The sequence below is a fragment of the Anser anser genome (assembly GCF_964211835.1).
Source record: "Anser anser genome assembly, chromosome: 1".
In the NCBI taxonomy this organism is placed as follows: domain Eukaryota; kingdom Metazoa; phylum Chordata; class Aves; order Anseriformes; family Anatidae; genus Anser; species Anser anser.
This window is the reverse complement of record NC_139720.1, coordinates 112,093,921-112,116,996: the sequence shown is the minus strand read 5'-3', so window position 1 is coordinate 112,116,996 and position 23,076 is coordinate 112,093,921. Positions and strand designations below refer to the sequence as shown.

Below are 23,076 nucleotides of genomic sequence, written 5' to 3'. Positions count from 1 at the left end.
TCCTATCACTGCACTCCCTAACAAAGAGTCCCTCCCCAGCCTTCCTGCAGGCCCCTTCAGGTACTGGCAGGCCGCTGTAAGGTCTCCCTGGAGCCTTCTCTTCTCCAGGCTGAACCACCCCAACTCCCTCAGCCTGTCTTCACAGGAGAGGTGCTCCAGCCCCTTGATCCATCCTTGGGGCCCTCCTCTGGACTCACTGTAATACTTCTGTGTCCTTCTTGTGCTGGGAGCCCCAGAGCTGAAGGCAGTGCTCCAGGTGGGGTCTCACGAGAGCAGAGCAGAGGGGGAGAATCACCTCCCTTGCCCTGCTGGCCACCCTGCTTTTGATGCAGCCCAGGATACAGCTGGCTTTCTGTGCCTTAAGCACACATTGCTGGCTCATGTTGAGCTTCTCATCAACCAACACCCCCAGGGCCTTTTCCTCAGGGCTGCTCTCAATCCATTCTCTGCTCAGCCTGTATTTTTTCTTGGGAGTGCCCCGACCCAGGTGCAGGACCTTGCACTTGGCCTCTTTTTTGAGATTTTGAGGTTTATGAGGTTTGCATGGGCCCACCTCTCAAGCCTGCCCAGGTCCCTCTGGCTGGCATCCCTTCCCTTCAGTGTGTCAACTGCAAGGTCCTTCCTTTAACAAAGAAGTTAAACACCACCAGTCCCAATACCAACCCCCAAGGAACACCACTCATCACTGATCTACACTTGGACATTGAGCATTGACCACAGCTCTTTGAGTGTGACCATCCAGCCAATTCCTTACCCATCCATCAAATCTGTATCTTTCCATTTTAGAGACAAAGATATCATGCAGCATACCTTTGCATGTGAAGTGACATGTGCTGAGTGTTGACAAGTGATTTCTCCGAGCACAGTCTTTAAGAGTCAGTGAGGACTGTAAGCAGCGAGTGGCACAATGAAATACAAATCTTAAATTTTCACTTTTAGCTGCTCCAGCAGTGGTAGTGCGCGCCTGTTGCTGTTGGTTGCGGTTTTGCAGGCAAGTGTGCTGGCTAATTGCCAGCACCCACTCCCTGTAGCTCATTAGAAACCTTTCAGCTACCCTTGCCGTGTAACAACTGGGATCAGCTTTCCCGTGAGTGGGTATATATGCTGACCTCTCCAAAAGAAAAGGAAAAAAAAACAAACAAAAAACTGTAGTTCATTAGCTTACTTTCGTAGAGGCTGAAGGGGAACTGTTTGTGGCTGAACAATACCTGCCTTTCACGACTCCCTTCCTAATCCCAAGTAGAAACATGAGGCTGAGAAACTTGTTCCGATAAAGGGGAGTATGGATGCATTCAATCTAGTATAATGTTTCATGGTGTTAAAATTCTTTAATTGGCAGCATTAAATATCACTTTGAAGGGGCAGAAGTGATTCTGGTGGTAGTATCATGGTTTTCCATCAGTGCCTTCTTGTGAGCTTCTGCATCACAGACATCCAGTTCCAAAGCTGAGGCTTAAAAAAAATAATGAGGTCTCTGTTGACTTTCCTTCTAACTTTATTATTGAATAAAAGATGGCTCAAGCCAAACTGTGACCTCACCTGTGCAATGGCAACCTTTTGCTTTAGCAGTAGTCTTGGTCACAGCTCCTTCTGGACGCGTGAGGCCGCACAGGTACAAATGTGGGTGTTACTTCCAGGACAGGGGCTTTACCAGGGTGAAAGTCTCAGTGCATAGTTTGGCCAAAATCATGTGTTATCCACGGGGATATGCAAGAGCCAGCTTGAACTCTGAAGCCAGGGTTGTGTTTATAGGGCTGTAGTTTACAGTGTTTTGTGAAAAAGGAATATAATATCACAGTAAGGCGAGTCCGAGTGCCTCGCTTGTGTCACCAGATTGGTCTGTGGCTATGGGACGTTTGGAGTACCACCGAAACTGGAGCTGACCATCAGTGTCCTGGTGTTCATGTTGGGCCTGTTGTCATTCTTGGCCAGATGATAATTGCCTGCTGGGCCCTGGGTTGTGTCCTGAAACATGCTTGACCAGACGATTGCCAAAAGCAGGTGATAATCATGGCAGCCAGGACCAGAACGCTGTCCTCTGTGGTTTCTCCCATTAGAAACTCCAGCATTGCCTTTAAGGACTTGAAAAATAAAGACCTGCAAGGCTCCAGTTGTCTGCAGGATGGAGACAGGGCTCTTCTGTAGACAGCGTGATTCTCCAAGGCCATCTGTTTGCGCAGGTGGAAAGTACGGCAGATACAATCATGAATTTTTGAAGCACCTTGGCTTTGTAAAGTAACCCGTAGTTAAAGAGATAAGGTCTGCGTAGCCCTGATGCTCTTCATATCTCAACTTACTGCTGTGCTCAGAGTGAGTCACCGTGCTGAAGTTACTCCCAACCACTTCTCTGCCCGAAGTGATAATCCATTGTTAAAATGATATTAACTCATGTGTGCTAATTAACAGGTGTGCCAGGGTGTGAGAAGCCAGGGATGTTAATTAGGGCTGATGAAGACACCTTTACGCATGATTCGGCCTTGGCTTGTGTCTGATGGGAGCCCATCTGCCCTCCTTCCACACCTGAGGAGGTGCTGTCCTTCGGTGACTTCCTCCAGCTGGCGTGGACCTTGCCGTGGTGGGGAGATCTTTCTCCTCCGGGCTCAGCAGAGGGGTGTCCTCCTCCCAGCTAGGTATCTAGGAGAACCTGAGGACTCCCCGTAAGAATTTTTTTTGATGATGATGGAATAAAAAGTGTTTTTTTCCATTCATGTCATCTTCATTTGGCTCAGGAAGGGAGGATGAGTGTAGGCGCCCCTCATGCAGCTGGATGTCCTCTTCCACATAGCTGGTGGCCACTTCTTCCCTCTCATTCTGCTGGAGGTGACAGCCCCTCCGGTCGCCTTGCGTGGCCGTCTCCAGCCCAAAATCTGCTCGCTTGCCTCGAAACAGGTTTTGGTAGGTTCTCGCTAATCACAGGAGAGCACCACGGTTTATACAAGCTGGCGTGCGTGTCTGGGAGGGAGCCCACATCAAACGGCGCGTATCAAAGCGCCTCAGCGTAGCGGGGCTGGCAGCGGGGCCGCGCCTGGAACCGACAGGCCGCCACGGGGTGTTTGTAGGCAGGCGGCTGCTCCCCGTCCTGCCCTCCGCCCCTGCCGCCTCACGGGCCGGCCTCTTGTTCCTCAGCCCGGTGTTGGAGGAGGGTCATCCCTCCTTTTTATGCCGGGTGGTGATGGGGAGGTGAAGGTGCTGCTCTTCGGTCCTTCTGCATCCATTTAAAACTGACCGATGGGTCGTGTTGTGCCCTCGCTTGCCTCGGGCTTTCTGAAGTCCCTGCTAGAGGGGGAGGCAGATACATCCAGGCAGTGTCTTGGTGGGAGCCCCTGGCCGGCCAAGGCCTCGCTCTGGGTAACCAGGAACCGGCAGGAGAAGGTGTCACAAACTGCTGTGGCAAAATGCAGACCCATTTCAGGCTTGCGGCAAAAGGGTGTGCCTCGCTCAGTCCTCCTAAGCTGAAAAACACTTCAGACAATCGCTTTCAATCTGTCGTCGTAAGCATATATGCTTCTTCGCTAGGACCCACGAGTAATTGCTTTGTATCTAAGGCAGCCTGTGTGTATGCATGCGTGTGTGAACGCACACACCGGTTCCGCCTAGTCGCGAAGCCATTTTGGTGCTGTGGTGACTAAGCGCAGATGGCATGGGAGCTGCGAGCGCGGGTTTGCCTTTTGGGCTGCTCGAATGCGTCGAGGAGGGTGAGTGTGCCCCGGTGAACCTGGAGGCAGGTGGGAGCAGCCCCTGTCGCCTCCTGAATCACTCAGACTTGCCAAACCTGCTCGCTCGCTCGCTCGCTCGGGGTTTGCCGCTTGCCCTCGCTGAACGCTCCCGGAGGAGTCAGCCCGCTCCCCGGGTCTTCCTGCGGTTTCCTTCTCCTGGCTGGCGCACAGATGTTTGGCTTCGCTCACTCCGTGCTCAAATGAGCTGGAAGGCTGAGGATTGGCCTTCCCATTACTTTCTTTTCCGAACATGTGTCCAGTCCCATCCCTCCGTCAGCCCCCGCCTGTTGCCGAGGTGGAGGGCCCTGCTGCGTAGCGGGAATGCCTGCAGCCACGGGGGGACCTGGTGGTTTCGAAGCGTGGGCAGACGCATCGGAAAGATCTGACGCTGCAAGTATTGAGATGAGGAGTTAAACAAAACCTGCTGCTTGAAGTGGACTAAAACTGGCTGTTGCACGAGCAAACTCGGCTTGCGTGCCTATTTCTGGTAATGTGTGTGAGCATGATTGCGCCGAATCAACTCGCTTGTCCAACCACCTTGTCCCTGCTGGCCCAGAAAAGTCTTCTCTCTCCCATCTTGTCCTCCAGCATCCATAGCACCCAAGCATGAGGAGCCCCGCAGCTTTGCTCCAGCGGTGTATTCATTGCACTTTCACACGTGTGCGTGTAGACCCGTGGAAGAGCTGGGGTCCTGCATGCATCTTTTGTCATTTTTCTTCTTTTCATAATGACTTTGTCCTTTTCCCAAGTTGTGGTTATGGCCGGGTTGCAGAGGACAGAGCTGCAAAAAGACGGTTATCACTTAACGCCCTGTATTTTTGAAGTGTCAGGCAGAGCTAAAAATGTTAATTTGTTGTTTAGTTTGGTGATTTCTGTTTGGAAAAAAACAATTACTGTGTTGTCTACCTCATTCCAAGAATAGTTTGATACCTGTTTTTCTTCTCCCTTGTAATTGGGTGCAGAGTCAAAATAGGGGAAGTTGGTGGATAAACACAGCTGTTTAAGGGCTTGTATTTTTCTTATTTATAGCAACCATCACAAAATCCTGGTTTTGAGGGCTGTGCTGCTCAAGTTGGAATTCAGAGACAGGCAGAAGCAGTGAATTAAGAAAGACCTGATCCATGTGCAGTTTTTAAATCTCTTTAGGCACTTTTGCACCGGCAGACAGCTTAAAGTGAGACAATTTGGTATGCCTGTACTCTTAGGGGGTCACAGTCCGGATAAATACCTTGGGGGAAGATCTTTCAGGACGTAAGAGCATCGAGGATAATGACAAAATGTGCAGAGGAGGTCAGAAGTTTTTATTTTGTGTCTCACTGGAGAGTTGTTCCCCGAAAACGCGATTAAAGCCTGAGTGCAGCGCAGTTTAGCGAGGTGACGAAGGGGACCGCATGGCTGTTTCCCACGTAGCTGACGCGCGAGGCTGGGTATTTTAATTACGGGCTGCCCTTGCCCAGCATCAGAGTTAAAGTCACCCCGGAGGGGTGTCCTGGGGAAGGCAGATTTCGGGACCGGCGGGCTGAGTGGCAGCAGGTCCCAGCAGCCAGAGCCAGCGCTCGCCGGGGGAGCGCCGGGAAGGATTAACCAGGAGAGGGAGGGAGGGAGGGAAGGAGGGAGGGAAGGGAAGAGGAGGGAGGGGTGGCAAAACCCCAAACCTTCGAACACACCCAATTGACCCATCTCATCTTCACATGAAACTTAGCGCGTTACACCCACTGCGAACCAGAAGGGGAATGAAACGCTGACGCTTCCTCCTTTCTGTTACCAGCAGCGAGGGCTTGTGAAATACGGCAGGCAAAAATGTTTGTGCTCCTTATGATGAACGGTAAGCCGCTTTGCAAACAGCCTTAACTTCTGCTTGCGTTTTGTGTGACGGGCTAGGGGAAGGAGAGCAGTTAAGCTCAGGCTGTAAAACGCGCTTGTGGGATGCCCTGTTGTTGCGGTGTCCAAAATGCAGCGTGTCTGGGAACCTCCGTGAGGCTTTCCTCTCCCAGCTTGCGTCTTTTCCCAGCGTGGCTGGAGGTGTTTCTGTTTCTAAGTCACGTTTAATAAGTTCGTCAAGGGCTGTTTCCTTTTGCGGGGTTTGTGCAGCTTGCAGGTACGAAAGCACTCCGCTTTTGTTGCAGACACGGAGAGCAAAAACTGATTGAATGGGAGCCGGGTGTGTAGTCGCTAAATTCCCTCAGAGAGAAAATGTAGGATCGTGTTACTTATTAAAGATGCTTACCTTCTCCAGCTGTCTGGCTTTATTTTCCGTAATTACAGGTTGCCGTGCTCTTTAATTGTTTGAAATGAGCCCTGCGAAAGGTTTCAACTTGAATTGAGCTCTGTGAGGTGTTTCTGTGAGGCACTGAAAGCTGAAACGTTTGGAAGGGCGATGCTGCAGCGCCTTCAGATAGGGGTGAAAAGGCTCGGGTCGGTCGGAGGGGTCCCTCACTGCTCTGAGATCTGATAGCACTGCAGGAGCAGGGGCTGCGGGAAGCTTTCCCGTATCGAGTTGCTCCCGTTTTCCGGTTCCTTTTGCGATCGCTCGCCAATTTATTTTCTATACCAGTCGCTATCTTTAAATCTCAACTGCTTAATTCTTGGGTTGGTGACAGGAAACGTGAGCACCGAGCCCGGCCCTGCAATTCCTGGGACTGGGAGAATTAGCACGAGTAGCCAGGCGGGCAGCACTGCCTCTCAAGCAGCCTCTTGCCGTGGTTTCCAGCGGGCTGCTGCTCCTCACCCGCTGCCTCCAGCGCTGCTGTCGAGACCCTCGATGCCGCTCCTGCGTCCTGCCGGGCACGGGCTTGCTTTCAGCTGAGCGGGGCTCAGACCTGATTCAGAGCTGCCCCGCAACTTACCAGCGATGAGTAATTTCCCTGCGCAGAGGCATCCGTTTTTGGAGGAACGAAGTCACGCTGTAGCTGTTTTAAATGTTAGAGGTGTAATTGTTTCGTTTAATACGCCAGAAGCCCATTGTCAAGGCAGCTATTAATTCCTCTGACAGCGTTTTGGTGTTGCAGGGGTGATTTAAATGTTCGCCTGGGATTGGTGTTACAGAGCCAAAGGAGCAGGTTTTGTGGGTGTCAGTGAGCTACTTGTTTTTCCCCAGCCCTTTCAGAGGTAGAAGCGGTCTGTGCATTGTGAGAAATGTGTGGAAAATTGCAGTGTTAATCACGGCAAATGGTGCTAAGGGATCGAATGCAGAAGTGCGGCATGCCTGCTAAACCTTCTAGGGGATCTTGCTCTTGAAGGGGTGCCCGTCTGTTTTCAAGAGGGTTCCAGCTTGTTTCGAGGCAGGAACACTTCATTTTTCCAGAATGTGTGCTGGCAATAAATCTGCCAAACCACAAATTTGCATCATTCAAGCATTTGCTTTAGCTTTATGCTTTTGCTCTGGGAAATCAGCGGTGGGATTCCTGCCGGCTCCGGTGGCGTGGGGCAGGCATTGCTCTTGCACCCCTGCAGCCCGCGGGGGTGCAGGAGTGGGAGCAAGCCTAGTAGGCATCGGCCTTCCGAGCAGACACGCTTATCTTTCAATGAAGCTACACATTATGGCTCCGGTCACACGTAATGGCTATCTGAAGGTGAACCCCGAGGAAAATCTGTGTAGTTTCCTGCAGAGGCAGTGACCTGGCCCGGCCCGGCGCAGGGTCTGGCGAATGCCTGGGCTGGCACAAGCCAGAAGCTGGGGCAGGAGCGTGGGCAGGGGGGAAATGGGAGCTCCCCACCTGGGGCAACAGGTTGGCACGGGTGTAAAGTGCTGCCGCAGCACGCGTGCTGAGACCCCGTGGCAGCAGAGAGCCCTTTATTGCTGCCCCCAGCTCTGGCTTTGCTGAGTTAGTCAGTGCTGCTCTCGTGCCATGCTGCGAGGATTAAGAGTGGAAAAAAAAATTAAGGGTCTCTGGGGGGAAAGGGGGGAGATATAAATAAAATACCAGATAGAATTAGAATACCAGATCCATAACAATATTAAAAAAAAAAAAGCAAAATCAAACGCAAAAGAAATCTTGTCATCAAATCTTTGAAAGAATTTAGCAAGAAAGAGGGTGGCTTGCTGCTGATGTCTTTCTCAGTGTTATTCTGCCGAACTGGAGACTATGTAGTGTGTTCCAGGGAGTTTTATGGAACGGTAATCCAGTGCTGGATGAGAGGAATACATTATTTATAGGTCAGAGTGTTTTAGCATCCTAGTGTGGGGTTGTTTAAGGAGGTCAGGATGCAGAGCGCTGGCAATGGGATTAGCCCAGCTGTGCTGCAAACAGTGCAGAAGGAGAGGGAAGAGGGAAGTTTTCACGTAAATACTTATGTTTTTATTGTACCTCACATGGCATAGGTCGTGTAGGATTTAAGGGTTTCTGGAACCAAAATGTAGTTTGTCTCCTTACTGGTTGCAGCATCTCAGGTCTTAATTGAGTCGTAAACAAACACGAGCATCCTTTTCCCCTCGCTCAGCAGGCCGGCTCTCCGCTGCTTGTTTGCTTTCGCTGCGGGATGGTGTCAAAAGACTGGGGGAGCAGAGAGGTTGTGTGATAATATCAAGCCCCGCTTCCTTCCAGGGGGAAGCAGTTGTTGTATTTCTCCGCACGCAGCCTCTGCACAGGTGCTGGGAGCACAGCCCCGCCAGTCAGCACAGCAGCAAGAGACCGTCAGGCACGCGGGATTATAGCGTCATTGCTTCTTCAGGCGCCCAGTTATGCTTCTGGTAAGACTCCGAGCATGGTGCTGTCAGGTAACTCAACAAATCCTTGCAAGACCAAGCAAGCAAACCATCCCAGCACTGAGCAGTGCTCTGCTACGCTGCCTGCGCCCGCGCTTGCGTAGCCCCACTGCAGTCCTGCGAAGGCTCCCTGCATGCTGGGTCCTTGCCGTGGCTCACACAGCCCGCTCAGGAGGCTGAAGGGGCTCACTGCTGCCCAGCAAACGATTTACCTTCTCCCTCTGTATCTTTGATTATCTTGCCAGTGGCAAGGGCTGAGCTGGAGGTTGATGGTTAGCTCGCCGGAGACCAGCGGTGTCTTAACCACTGCATTTTCTAATATTGTCTAGACCCGGTCTTGATTATGGGGTAATTAAGAGCTCAAACTCAGTGTCGTTAATAGAGTTTAACAAATTGCCAAGCATTAGCTGAGCTGCAGCGACTGCGAGTGCTGTTAGCGTTGCAGTGACTGTGCCGTATAGTGCAACTTTACTGGGAGAGGGTCAGGTAAATGGCGTTAGCTGGCGTTGCCGTAGGTGTAACTGATTCCAGCTAAGGAGCAGCAGCTCCGTTAGCTCAAGTGGCTGGCTTGGGTCTGACCACAAGTCACCCTGCATACGGAAACGCTGCTGTCATGGCACCAGGGCTTGCAGACCGAGGCGTTTTGGGAGCAGTTTGGGTCAGAAGCTCAGGCGTGGGGACTACCTGTGGCCATAGGAAGGCTCACGTGTTGTGTGAAAGCCCTGGTAGGTGTGCTCCTCTGCGCTGGTGGTAGTAAATATTGTGTCTTCTGCCGCTGCTGGTGCTGAGCCTCTTGCTCCACGCAGCTCGAGCTTCCTGTGCGTGCACAGGGAAATCCTCCTTTGCATAGCGCTTGTGCCATGGGGGGCAGCTGCCCTGGGGCGGAGGGTGACCCTCCGAAGATAAGGCTCTTTGAAGCAGGCAGGGGTGAATAATAACCGCGGGGGGGTGAGTCAGGGGAGCTGCCAGACCGAGCCTGCAGCAGTCTGTGGGAAGCCGGGAGGAGGTGCTGGGAAGCCCATAAAGCAGGAGAGGCGGGGAGGGGGAAGGAAAGCTCCCAGGTTTGGACATAACGTGTGCCCTCGCTGTGTTTGGAGGATGCACGGGGCTGCTGGCACCGATCTCTCCTTCTGTACATGTTGCCCTGTGGCTGCTGAAGGTGCTGCAAGGGCTTTCGGTGACCAAGGGCTTCACTGCTCCTGTTAGAAACTCTTGTGGCAAGCTGAGAATCTGGCTTTGGGATATTCACAGGGAAGCAAACGGCGCCATGTGCTCCTGGAGCTGAGGATCTCCAGTCCTCAAGTCAGAGGAGAAATACATAAGCCTTCTGCTGCCTAGTTCCCAGCTGAAAATTGCTTTGTTAATTTGCATTCACCTGGGCGGGGAAGGTATATTAAGAGTGTGCTCCAGGCCCCGAGACGTTTAAATGGAGAGACAAAGGCTGCCTGTTGTGCAAGGCTGCCCAGAAGGGAGCAGGGGAGGCTGCGGGGTGTGCAACCCGGGGCTGTGCCTGGCCACCAAGGCAGGACGGGGGCCCCAGTCCTGGTCAGGGCAGGAGGGCTTTCTGTGCAATTGTGGGGTGTGCAGAGAAGGGGGATTTCGTAGTTACTGCAAATACAAACTGAATTGGTTGATGGGCACGTTTCTTGCATGGTAACTGACGTGCCTAGCTGGAAAAAGCTAAAACAATTTCCATATTTTGCATGGGGTTATGTGAAATGTTGCCCAAACCCCTGAACCCAGTGTGTCGGATGACATTAACCGCGTGGTAGAAGCTTCCCAACTTGAGATCTGTGAACACGACCAATCGATCTGAGATTAAAAAAACACATCTGTATACAGAACGGTGCTTGGCACATGTTGCCCGTGGCAGGCAGGGAGGAGGGGACCTTTTGCTTTTAGACCTGGAGGACCCCAAATGACGGTTGCTGAAATCATTCGCCAGGCATCCGATGACTGTCACCGCCAGTGGTTTGTAACACATGCTTGCTTTAAAAATGACTAATGTGCTTTTTTTTTTTTTGTAACAGTAACAAAGGATCCTCTTTTCTCCCCTCTGCGCAACTGCAACAATGAAAACGATCCTTTTCACCTTTTCTTTTTCCTGAAGTGGGAGGCAAATTGGGTTTTTCTTGATTTTTATTGCATCCCAGAGTGGAGTTAGCGAGGTGCTGCTGTAAGAGATGTGAGCATAGGCAGCAGGCACCAGAAATGCACGTAGCCTTGGATTCAAGGCAAAATGCAGAAGTCAGTGCAGTTGGAAGTTTCAGGACTAAACTTCTGATAAAAAAAACAAAACAGTGGGAATCATTTTCCTTTCAGCTTTTATCTTTTCAGAGCAAATTAATCGTAATGCTTTAGTAACATCTGGGTGATTGCTTGGTAATCTTTTTCTGGGCAGCAGTACTTTGTTTTGTATTTTGTTGTGGAATGAGAAATCACTGTAATTTACCAGCCTGTTTTTTTTTTTTTTTTTTAAATTTGAGGAGTCACAATATTTGATATGTTCCTTCAAGCTGTCATTCCTGGAGGTACAGGAATGAATGCATGACATTTCAGCTTTTGTTTACCGCTTAAAACAGGTTTTTACGCTTGACATGGTTACCTGCACATATCTTAAAGTTTGCAAGTTTTGTTTTTAAGGGAAATTAAAAGAAGAGTTTTTGAGCAGGAGGCAGATGCAGTTTTGACAGCTTACCTGGACTTGGTAAGTGTGTATAGATACCCAGAGCCACACAAAGACTTTGGACCCGTCCCCAGTTTCCCTGGGAGCCCCAGTCCTTCCTCGCGGTGCCTGTGGATGAGTGAAAAGTAAGAAGTGAAGGCTTTTTGGGAGCATGGCTGTCGGGTGACAGCCCGACGGGGAGCCAGCAGGAGCTGGAGGAAGCAGGTAGGAGGCTGCGCTGTACCCCAAGTCGCACGGCTGGACCCGGGGACGTGTGAACTCTGGGATCGAGTATCGTGTGTCCTTGTGTGCTGGTAAAGCAGCTGGGAATGTCAATTTTAGTCCACATTGGAGCTGTCGGGGAACTGCAGGATCAGTACAGCAGGGTAAGAGGTAAATTCTCAGGACGTAGTTTAGTGTCTCAGACGATAAACATTTGGAGAGAACGTGTCTCTTGTGCATGTAAAACACAGATATAACAACCTGCAAAATGTATAGGAAGCGTGTCAGTGGAGTATGCTGTTTTTGCATAATTCAGCAATGTAAGACACCGGAGAAACGCATCTTGTGAAAGTAAACAGTGAAGTGCTTTAACAAATGTCTGCGTGGTGCCGAGGACAAATGTGCAGGAACAAGGAAGGTGGGAGTCTGAAGGCTCATAGGAGAGACCCGGTTGAATCCCAGCTCCTGGGCAGTCAGTGGTCAGGCAGACAAAACTGCAAATAAATATATTAGGAGAAAAAAAAAACACATTATACTAAAATTAGCAGATTTTGCATGATAATAAAAGCCTGAGTATGTTGTAGTATGTGGTGGACGTAGAGTAGCAGAGCTCTGAAGTTGCTCTCCCAGGGTGGCATCCTGTTCCTCAGAGACTGCCTTTCCTGCTGGAGGTGCCAGTGGCGGCTGTTGTTAGCTCGGGGTTTGGGGGCTGGTTTCCATCTGTGGTGCCGTTCGGGGAGGTAGAGTGTTGTGCCCGTGAGACAAGCACATAACACTAATTTACACTTATTAAGGGAGGTCATGTAAATAAACCTTAAGGTTTCTGTGCTGCATTCAAGGCTTTGCTGGCTTCCTTTCCCTCCTCTTCCCAAACAAACAAAAAACAAACACAAACAAACAAAAACCTTTAAAATTGGTTTCAGTGTTGTTTCTTGAAGAGGTGAAACAGTGCTTCTTCTAGGGGGAGCACAGTCTGGTGGCTGGAGTAGGAGGTTGGTTCCTGCCGTTGATGACTTGCCCAAAGTTCAGTTTTTCAGTCGACTTGCCTCAGTTCCTCTTTGTAAAGGAAGGTTGCTCCTCACACCCGGTTTTTGAGGTTTAAGGAAGGCTTACAACGTTTTTCTGATATTTATTGAATATGCTATGCATGTTTCGAGTGCATTTTACCCTAAATTGTTTTAGCCTGGAGCCGTCTTCTGGAATAGCAACAAGAAGCCCAAGGACTTGCCTTTGGAGTCAGTTGTGGGTGCAGCTGACCTCATTTCCAAGCGGTAGCCCTGCCTTCCAGCCTCTCTGAAGACACGCGTCCTTGCGCTGGGCTGGGGCCCTAGGCTGAGCTCCAGGGCTTGCCGGGTTTGGGGAGCTGCATACTGCTTGCCACCAGAGCCTGCTCCGACTTTACTCGTTCCTACCATGCTTAGCCTGAGCCCACAGGCTGATCATCCTGTTTTTAATACAGTTCCCTAGCCAGTGTTGCCTGAGATCGCTGGATACCCCGCATCCAGCCGGGGATATCCTCTGCACAGCATGCTCAGGAGAAGCACAGCTGGCCGTCCGTAGCTTGCCTGTAATTTGGACAAGATTACAGGCAAGCTGCAGATAGCCAGCTTTGTAAGAGTCTTCAACCTGCTCATCAGAGGGAACATCTAACTTTAAGTGCACCGAGACCTGCCAGCTGCAGAGAGCTATTTCTGTGCAGGAATCCCTTTAATGTTTAATGCACTTTTTGCTAATTGAGCCCTAAAATGAGTCACTTAAGGGAGAAGTGTCAGATTTTTGAAACCTCTGCCCACCTGTTGCTTAAACTCACTTCTCTGTAGCATGCTTGGGTCCCAAATTATTCAGAGAGGAGTAAAACAAAGCCAAGAGAAGATGGGTTTTGGTACTGGGTTATGCTGATGAGAAGGATTTCCAACAGGTATTTAGAGTTCTACTTTGACTGAATACTCTGAAAAACTAACCATTTGAGTATGTGAAGGTAAAAGCTTTTAGAACGTTTTATTCCTCTCAGAGCTACTGATTCATTCTGTAAATGACCAAATTTCTTGCCTTGCTGCAATCTGCAGGGGGGCATTCATCATGTCTTGGTGTTGCTCAGAATCTGGTACAGAAGGCAGAGACGGCAACTTTGTGCCTTCTTGTTGATGCTGGCGTTGCTTTACCCTCATCATGTCAGAAGGTACCGAAACTTGTTGCCGTGATTATATTAGGAAAACTCTCAGGAGGCCTCAGAAATGAATGAATTTGTGCAGAGGCTGTTGCAACCCTTCCGTAGCATTTGCTTGCCCACTTTCTCAGATCCCCACCAAAACCCAGCTCCTGGAGCCGAGCGAGGCTCCCGGCCGGGGTTCTCAAGAGGCAGAGATTTGGGATTATCGGCAAATGAAATTAATTTCTTATGGCTAAAGCTGGACCAAATTTCACGTTTGGAGTCTCCACTAGTGCAACTGACAGAGCACTAAGAGGATTATCTTCTTCCGACCTCCTTTTTTTAAGCCCAGCAGATGAATGGCGGAGGCCAGCGATTCATACTCTGCCATGCCTGACCTACAATTTATTGCAATATTACCTCCAAGTAATTGAGCGGGTCCTACAAGTCTGTATAGCAGGCTAATTCTGGGCAGCTCTTAAGGAGCTGCATATGATTCCGTTCAATTAGTTTCAGAGAGGCCTTTTACACGAGGTGAAATGATGTTGTGGTTTTTTGATGCCCTGCTGAAATTAGGCAGTGTTGAGCACCGTCTCCTATCTAACTAGGTATTTGTCATCACAGCTTCATCTGCTTGAGCACCTCACTTATATAAATGGGTTTATTCTCACTTTATTTCAGTGATGTGGGAAAGCGTGTTCTCCATCTGTAAAAGGAGATTTGAGACGCAGGGAGATTTAAGATACTTGCCGGTGAATCCGTGGAATTAAATTTGAGAGGAGAGCCCTAATCTAGTACCTTAGCTGCAAGATACGGCCTCCTCTTAAGCTTCACAACTAAATTAACTAATAAACCTGTCAGCCTGGATGCTGCCCTCTGAAATTTGTAGCTCACAATGGAAGGGAATCCTCTGGAATTTAAAGATTTAGGAAAAAAGGCTCTGCAGCTTTAAAGGCACGTGCGCTCCTTTGAGAAACATCCCCCACGCAGCTCATCTGGCTGTTCCCCTAAGATCTTCCTGAACATGAGAAAAGAAGCAACAGTCAAAGCGTAAGGAAAACAACAGGAGCATGATCGTGCCCGACACAAGTACTGCAGGTTATTTCATCAGGCTAATGACAGAAAATGGCTCTGCCTGATGGGACAGCACTGCATAGCCTTGTCAAATTTGCTCAGCAGCGCAGAGCATGTTCTGAAGTGTTACCTGTTAGCATTAGCTGATCAGTGTATATCATGAATTTGAGGACTCAGGGTTTCTGATTGTTTCTGGCTCAGTGTGATTATCTCAACAGCCACACTCGAAAGCCATTATTTTATTTGCATTATGACACTGTAATAACGCTAAAAGGATTAAACGTAAATGTATGGGAAGAGCTTGATCCCTTGCAGTGCGAGGCATACAAATCGCGTGCCTGGGCTGGGCTGGGTTATCAGGATTTTATACAGAAATTGAGTGTTTTTTCCACCAAGTGACCATTTATGCTTCCAGTTCGCCACAGACCGGTGCAGATAGCCTTTTTCTTTGGGCTGTCGTCAGAGCTGTGCGTGCACGTTTGGCTGTGCAGTGGGAGTTGGACAGCCAGCTCCTCAAGGCGTGATCCTGGGGGATGCCCGGAGAGCTGACTCCTCCTGGAGATACCCGGAGGTCCGTGGGCTCCCCAGGTGAGAATTTCCCTGCTGATGGCGAGGTTTCCTCTGCCTCATTCAGCATGGTCAGCTTTGGTGGCACCATGTAGATACAAGCGCACCCAGGGAGGCAACGTCGCTGTAAGTCTGTACAAAATCTCAGTAAAATGAGTTTTTTCATTTTATTGCCAAAAAGGTGGCATGGCAACCAGAGTCAGGTTTCTTCCCACCTCTAAATCTCCCACTAGCTGAGGAGAGTTTGGGGCATGCACAAGGGATTCAGCAGTGGCCGTGCTTAACATTTACGTGGGGCGCTCGGTCCTGAAAGTGCAGAAGAAAAGGTAGCTGAGGGTGTTGTCTTCTGCAGCAGCAAATTGAGCCGGGCACTGACTCACCGACTGCCCGCAGCCGTCCGAACTGCTCCTCCATGGGAAGTTACCGCCCCTGCAGCGGCGGTGACGAAATATTTCATAAAGCAGCGTCGGCAGCGCTCAGCCCGTGCGCCTGAGCTAAAGCCAGAGCAGCGCACCAGGGTGTGCCCGTGGAGATCCCTTCAGCCGCCACACCCTCAGCAGCCTTCCCTTGATGTTTATCGTCCCTCGCTGCAGGTGGAAAGAATGAGGCAAAGCCATGAAGCAGCAAAAATGTAAGGGTGAGGAGAAAGGAGAAAACACTGCGTTATCAAAAATTTGTGTTAGGAAACTTAGTATTTTCAAACTTCGCTTGAGCAACATGGTGAAGTTCCTGCAGATGTTCCTGTTCACTTCTGATGGAACCAAGGGTGCAGAGTAATCCACGAAGATCCATAAAGCTCTACCAGGTTTTTCTTCCGAGTGCTGTTATTCTTTTAATTAAAAACGCAGTAAATTTAAGTGCCTTTTTTTTTCAGTAAGGGAGTGCTGAAAATATTCTAAATGCAACACTTTGTTAGTCCGTTGCGAAACCATTTTAATTTAAAACCGACAAATATTTCAGCAGGGTTTCCGTAACGATTATTAGTTTTTAATTATTTGTCATTTTCCCTTATTAAAAATGGAATTATTAGTCTCCTAATTCTAAATCTAATTCTATTTACTGCCTTGCCATCTTAAAATTGCTTCCTGGCTTCTTTCATGAAAAGCACTGTAATCTCCTCAGAAAAAATGGGGTAGTTATTGCATCAGTGTTTCTCCATCTGTATGGATTTGGAGATATTGGCAGAATTTGAGGTCTTGCTTAAGGGCAGTCTAACTAACAAAAATGTAATGCATTTAAGCCTGATAGTGAAGCGTCAAGTTAGTTCATGTGACATCAATCACAACTTCATGGCCAGTCTAGTTCGGGATGTCATATTTGGTATCACGTCAGCTAAATTAAAATCTATGGTTAGCTGCCATGATATTGAATATGATTTATCCTGATTTATCCTTCTCCATATGCAAACTCAAGCCCCTTCCAGCGCTCGTATCATGTACTTTCATGCAGTGGCTTTCAACATCTCTCTGTTAGCGCATCCCTAAAGCCGATCCAGCAGAGGTGTGAATCCCTGGAAAGAAGTTGGTAGGCAGCGAGCCGTGGACGTGCCTTCCTAGACCCCTCCTGCGGATTCCCGTCTGCCGAGGAGACCCCAGCTCAGCACCCACTGGCCAAGCTGCTGGGGTGTCTGAGCCTGTGGGCTTGAGAGATCACCCCCTGGCCGTCAGCCAGGCTGGCTATTTCTTGCCTCCATTGTCACATGGACACCTCCAGGTAGTGCGAGAATGGTCTGTGGCACGTACATCCGCTCTGTAGGAATTTACCAACACGTTACGCTTGGCACATCAGAGGTACCAGCAAAATGAAGAACACTGTGCTTTTCTTGTTGTGTGTTAGTACCGTGAACTGCATTTCCCGTTGTTCAGTTTAGTTATTTAGTGCTTGCTTTTGTCCCGCTGCATTAGAAAATATGTACAACTGGGACATCTCATTTGTCTGTTCGCACTGTGTTGCGTTCTCCTCTTGAATACTCTCCTCAAACTCCATGAATGAATTAACTGGGCAATATCACACACTTACAGCAAACAAAAAGATTATTTTCTGTTTCATTTTGATGGATAGCGTCTTAAATAGTGTATGCCACAAGAAAATGTCTAAGTAGCATTCTTACGGGATCAACAATTCGTAATTCAATTTAGTACAAAGTGACTGGCTGACAGGTTAAACTGAGAGCTGTCCTCTTGTCCCCATTAATCTTCATCTGAAAGTTCACTAAAAAACCAGCACAGGGATGGCTTCATTGCTGCTCTGTGGGCTAGCAATCCTTGCTTTGCATTGATCCCTGCTTCAAGCTGCTCGCATGAGTTATGGGTTAACTCTGTCTGGAATTCTGCATAATTTTTTAATCTCGTTTCTTTTTAATAAAGTTGCTTGTCAGGGTGATAGCTGAAAAAAACCACCTCGATGTGGCGTTCCAGAACAATGCTTAAATTCAGCCATGTAAGTATTCCTATAAAAACATCCCTTGAGTCTAGTGGGAGCCGACTTGCATTACACCAGCACTGAGCTTTTTTTCAGGTCTCGTTTTATGGCATTTAAATACCTTCCCTGCGAGTGGACAGCGGATTTCTGTGGGGAAAAGAACGTGGATTGTGGAAAGCTTGCACAAACAAATGGCGCTTGGCAAGCGGGATGCTGCTGTGTTTTCCCTCCTTGTTAAAAGTTCCAGTAAGAAGGTCTCTGGCTGATACAGAAATATCCCAGAACAGGCGCTTTGTCAGAAGGAACTGGAATCCCAAGCAGGGCCCTCCCTTTTCCTTTTGAAGCACCATCCCGCCTGTGTTTGCATTTTCTGCATTTTTCACGTCGTATTGACAGAGAAACGTCAGGATATGTTTGCTGAAAACAAAGGGCTGGATGAATAAAGTCTTTTGCTGTATTGTTCCCCAAACTGGTTATGGGCCTTTTTTAAGCCTGTTAGGTTGGGCTTTAAGAAAAAAAAAAAAAAACAACAGGCACAAAACCCAAACAATACTGTAAAACCAAAAGCGCCAGAGCAGGTGTTGCTCACTTGTCAAGACAAGTAGACGACTCATTTCCTTTTCAAAACGTGGTTGGAAGTCGGGTTTTAAGGAGGAAGATCAAAATAGATCTGCCGAACATAAATTTAAGAAATTGGGCTGTGTTCTCCTATCTCTTGAGTAAATGCGGCATTGTAGGGACAGAGCATTAGTGAGCTACTGTTGTGCATATAAATCCCCTCGCAGAGCCTTCCTAGAGTTTTTCCAGCATTGTTGCTCATTAGCGAGGTTAATTACAGTCCCTCTGGTTTCTCTTCCCGTGCCGATATTCCCAATCCCATTAGCTGCCTTCCCTAGTGTTCTGGGTTTTGTTGTAGTTTAATCCCTCGGCAAAAAGCCGGCCCTCACGTTCAGCACCGGGCTTTATGAGTGGCTCCGGGAGATGCTCCTGGGTTACCCAGCAGACGGTTGGCATCCCTTTCCTTCCTCCTGCCCATGGTTAGGGTATCTTTGGTGGACTGGGAGCCCCACAGGAGCAGCCTCACAGAATCACAGAATCATCTAGGTTGGAAGAGACCTCCAAGATCACCGAGTCCAACCTCTGACCTATCACTAACAAGTCCTCCACTAAACCGTATCACTAAGCTCTACATCTAAACGTCTTTTGAAGACCTCCAGGGATGGTGACTCAACCACTGCCCTGGGCAGCCCATTCCAATGCCACACAACCCTTTCGGTAAGGAAGTTGAGAGCCACCAGGAGGCCGGCACAAGCGGAGGCTCCCGAGCAGGAGGCGTTGCTGCCAGTGGAGATGTGAAGAAGCCGTGACCACGTTTGGCCAGAGTTTCCTGCACCTCCCCTGTAAACAAACCACTTCACGCTTTTATTTTTTTTTTCTTTCTTTCAACTACACATTCAAATTTCACCAGGGCATTTTTCCTAGCCGGTATGGGAGCCTCTGCCTAACGTGTTGGTGGGGCCGGGGGAAGCTGTTTGCCTTTAAAAGTTCAAGGTGCTCATTGTGTAAAATGTTTTGCAAGTTACGTTGCGATGGGAAAAGTACATGCAGGGCAGACTCTGCAAGCCGGAGCGGAAAGGTGCCCTGCAAAAGTGATTATACATTCCTTTTCATGTTTTTTTAAGAGGCAGGGAATATGTTGAGGCGTGTACGAACCTGTGCGAAAAGTGATAATCGAGCGCCTTCCTCCTTTCCCACAGCTGGGTGTAGATAAGACACACCAAACTTAATGTCTGCTTTCTTTTGTTCGTAACCCTTTCCCATTAGGGCTGCTGCATATTCTGGAGCCGGAGACGCGAGGAAGGCAATCCCGCCCGGCCGCCCCTCTGGCTCCGCTGGCAGCGGGTCGGCGACGGGTGCCCCATCGCGTGCGGCGCAGTGTCCCCGCCGTGCCCGCGGGGCTTGCCGCGGGGCTCGCCTCTCCGGGCACCCGCGGGAGGGCCAAACAAAGAGCCCGATGGAAATTTTTGGTTGGAAAAACGCCCGGGAATCAACTTGTGCCTTTGAAATGGAAAGCACCAGGGGAAAGAAAAAAAAAAGGAGATGTGGTTTTGGGGGACAGAGGCAGGAATCCTCCTGGGTCAGCTCAGCTGAACCGGGCTGCCGTGGGTCCCAGCCAGTGACAAAGGTGGCCCTGTCCCCCTCCACAGCCCCCTTCCCTTCCCACGGGATGGGGTCTGTGCCACGGGCCCCCTTCCTCCCCCTTTTCCCTCCACCCAGCGAAATCGATAGGGCTTCGCGGCGTGAAGCCGAGCTGGTGGCGAGCGCCGCGGTGCTGGAAATTGGCCTCCCAGCGCTGCTCCAGCTGTCGCCGTCGTGGTTTATTTGTTTCATTTCAGGAGCATTGCAGGCAGGTCTGGTTTGAATTACGTCTCCCTTGTGATCCGCTGTGCTGAGAAGTGGTCAGGCTAAATGCTGTCCCGTGTATTAATCGGTGCAGTGGGATTTCGGGTGCTGCTCGGAGGAGCGTCGCTCTTGTTTTTGACGTTAAGTTGTTCTTCAAATGTTATTGTCTTTGAAAGGGATTGGTTGCATATCCATAATTATTAATCTCGTAATTAAACATGAAATGAGCCCTGAAAGGTGGTGAATCTGGTTTGAAACGGCGCAAACAAAGGAAGCCCGTCAGCGTTCCCTATCTTTTATAGATAAAAGCCTCCAGAACAGACGAACCAAGAGAAATCCCACAAAAATGTCACAGTTAGTGGGTTTGCTGTTTGCGATGCTATATAAGATTACAGAAACACTGGTAGCTGGTTGCAGCCTTGCAAATGTCACAAGCAGGACAGCAAGGCAGTTACCTGAGTGTATGAGACAGGCTAAAAGAAAGGTGTTTTTTTCTCCAGTCTGTGCTGTCTTCGTCGGGCTCTTGGAAATTTAACACAATGAGTGCTTCTTGTGGGGGGATGAGGGAGTCTGCCTGCGTTTTGGAAACTCTGCCCGAGTGTAGCTGCTGTGGGGATTTGGGGTGTTTGATGTAGTTAAATATAAACATTTTGCTAACATACATTTTATAGGTACATATGTTAACAAGGGTGTTATCGGTGTGTTTGCTGCACGTGTCCTTCCCAGCACAGCGCCTTCCTCAGCTGGGCAGCACGTCGAGCTTTTCTTGGGGCTGCGGAGTTGCTGCCTTCGTGTCCTCCTCCTCCTCCTCGCTGGGGCCATCGGGTCTCCTGGGCCACAGAGCACAGAAGGGCAGGAGGAGGAGGAGGATGAGGAGGAGGAGGAGGAGGAGGAGAAGAAGGAGGAGAAAAAGGAGCCTTCCCTGCAGGCAAGACCCATGGGGCAGCCCTTGGGAGAGGGGCGAGCAGGGCTGGCTTAGAGGCTCTTGCACAGCCTGAAAAAAGGGTGCTAAAAATGACTGTTGAGGGAATGATTTTTAGAAAAGACAGGGAAATAACGTGTTGTTTCTCTGAGCTTTTTTTTTTTTTTTTTTTTAAACCTGTTTTTTCACTCTTTGGTCTTTTTGCCTCTTCCTTTTTGGTGTGAGTTGTGTGCATGAGGCAGAGAAGAATTTCAGTTGCAATTCAGCAAGTGAAGAAGCTGGGCTGATCTTTTGTGTTTATGTCTCTTTAAACCCCCCTGCTACTTTGGGGGCCCACTGAATGAATTTGACACCAATTTCTCAGGGCTCTCGAGCCAGGCCCTGGGTGAGGCGTTCAGGGGAGCTGCCGTGTCTGCAGGCAGAGGTGCCGGGTTGCTCATGTGGCGGCTTGCTCCGCGTGAGGCTGATATGCATAAGCTCAACAGCTTCCTTTTGAAGAAAAGGACGGTGTCAGCAGAGTGCAGGGAGACACTTTTTTTCCCTGACAGAAGACCTGAGGTTTCTGCCCACCCTCGGCGCAGGCAGAAGCTGGCACCCTCGCAGGCTGGAAGTAATCCCGTGTAGTGTCTGTCTCAGAAAGGAGAGCTCGGTGTTGCAACAGCTGGGCGCTGCTTCAGCGCACCGGCGAGGGAAGAAGAAGTACTTTCCCCTCTCAGCAAGCCAAAAACACCAACATTGATTTAAGAAAGAAAAGAAAGGCATCGCATCGATAAGTACAGATACGTGTTAACAGCCCTCTGCTGCCATGGGGCACCCACGTGGCATCGCTATAGCGGTACAAAGCCTTCTTCTGCGGATGGCACTTAAAAGCATCCCCACGATGCTTCACCAGCAAACCAGCACTTTGGCTGGAGTAGCTTATTATCACTTTGTTTTTCTCTTGGAAAAAAAATAGGTTACCATAAGCCGTGTCACAATTTTGCACATATAACTGTATTGCAGTGGGCTCTGCAGGCATAATCAGAGGTCATGCTCTATCAAATTTGTGACTGGCGTATCTCTGCTGGCAAATATTTGTAGCTTAAATCGGTCTTGAATCTTGAGACCATGCTTAGATTCCTGCACTGCACAGAGCTGTCTTCCCTCCCTTATTGTCCGGGAGATAACTTTTTGACGGAGATGTTAGATGAGTTGGGTTGGTTGAAAACCATAAAGGATGAAGTGCAAAACATTGGCTTTTTTTTTCTTCCTCCTCCTCTTTTCATTTAGGTGTGTTGGCTCTGAAAAGGGGTGGTAAAAAACAAACAAACAAAAAGAACCAACAAATAAACAAGTGCAGGAGGGAATTTTATTGGGAGTATTTTCATTTCACTGCTGCGTGATTTGATGGGATGTGCAGCCCATCAACGCTGTGTGACGAGGTGAGCGTTAACGGTGGGAAGACTGTCTGATGGCACAACTTCCAGAGGTCACCAGAGCACCTGTAGGGCAGGCTCTCTGCTGGCGAGCTGAAAACCGCAACAGTAAAGACCTCTGGACCAGCACAAAGAGGGCTATCTTTCAGAAAGAGAGGCAGCACTGCAAAATGAAGGAGTCTTCGTTTAGCTCAATCGTAAAGGTGCCCTTTGCTTCTTTGTTTCGGCCTGTCGAAAATAGCGTAGGGGGTTTCCTTTTAAAATTCCCTTTAAGAATGGCAGTAGTCTTTGTGGTGTGTCTGCTTGCTATGGAAAGTAAGTTACCCCTTCTGCCATAGGTCTGTAGGATTGACGTGGTGATACAGTGAGGCTGTGGCTGGTGATGGAGTAGAAGGCACGGGAGCGTCACCGCTCCTGGTGGCATGGGCAGAGAAGAGAGGAAACTCAGCTTGCAAGAGGCCTGAAATTCAGGCTCCACGATACTATATTTAACACCCGTTTCACTGAAACTCACTTTGTCCAGTAACACAGTGGGATCTTTCTCCACGGTGCTGCTTTTCGCGTTACGGAGGCTCCAGCACCTGTGTGGGTCCCTTGTGCGTACCTATAAAAACAGTGCTGGGAAGTCAGGGGAAAAGAGCGGTCGCTCCTGCAGTTTCGAAGTCTCTTCCTTTGTCAGCCAGATGCCGTTTATGTGAATTCAGGAGCTGTTGCGAGCTCAGGTGGGCTGAATAATTCACTTGTAACTTGGGCATAGGTGAATATGATCAGCACGCTCACAAATACACGATGTGTGCGTTTACCGCCGGTTTTATTT

At 49.4% G+C, this 23,076-nt stretch overlaps 1 protein-coding gene across 8 annotated transcripts in view; it reads left to right on the top strand.

Annotated features, from left to right (window-relative positions):
* The window catches only part of TIAM1 (TIAM Rac1 associated GEF 1), a 176,173-nt gene that overhangs the window by 55,829 nt on the left and 97,268 nt on the right, over positions 1-23,076 (top strand). For 2 of the 8 annotated variants that reach the window (XM_083822202.1, XM_083822205.1), the window contains exon 1: positions 5,346-5,541. The exons of the other annotated variants lie outside the window; for them this stretch is intronic. In XM_083822202.1, the coding sequence (XP_083678328.1) occupies positions 5,517-5,541 (25 nt within the window). In that variant the 5' untranslated portion in view covers positions 5,346-5,516. Of the gene's footprint in view, positions 1-5,345; positions 5,542-23,076 lie in introns of those variants that run through there. 8 annotated transcript variants of the gene reach the window in all.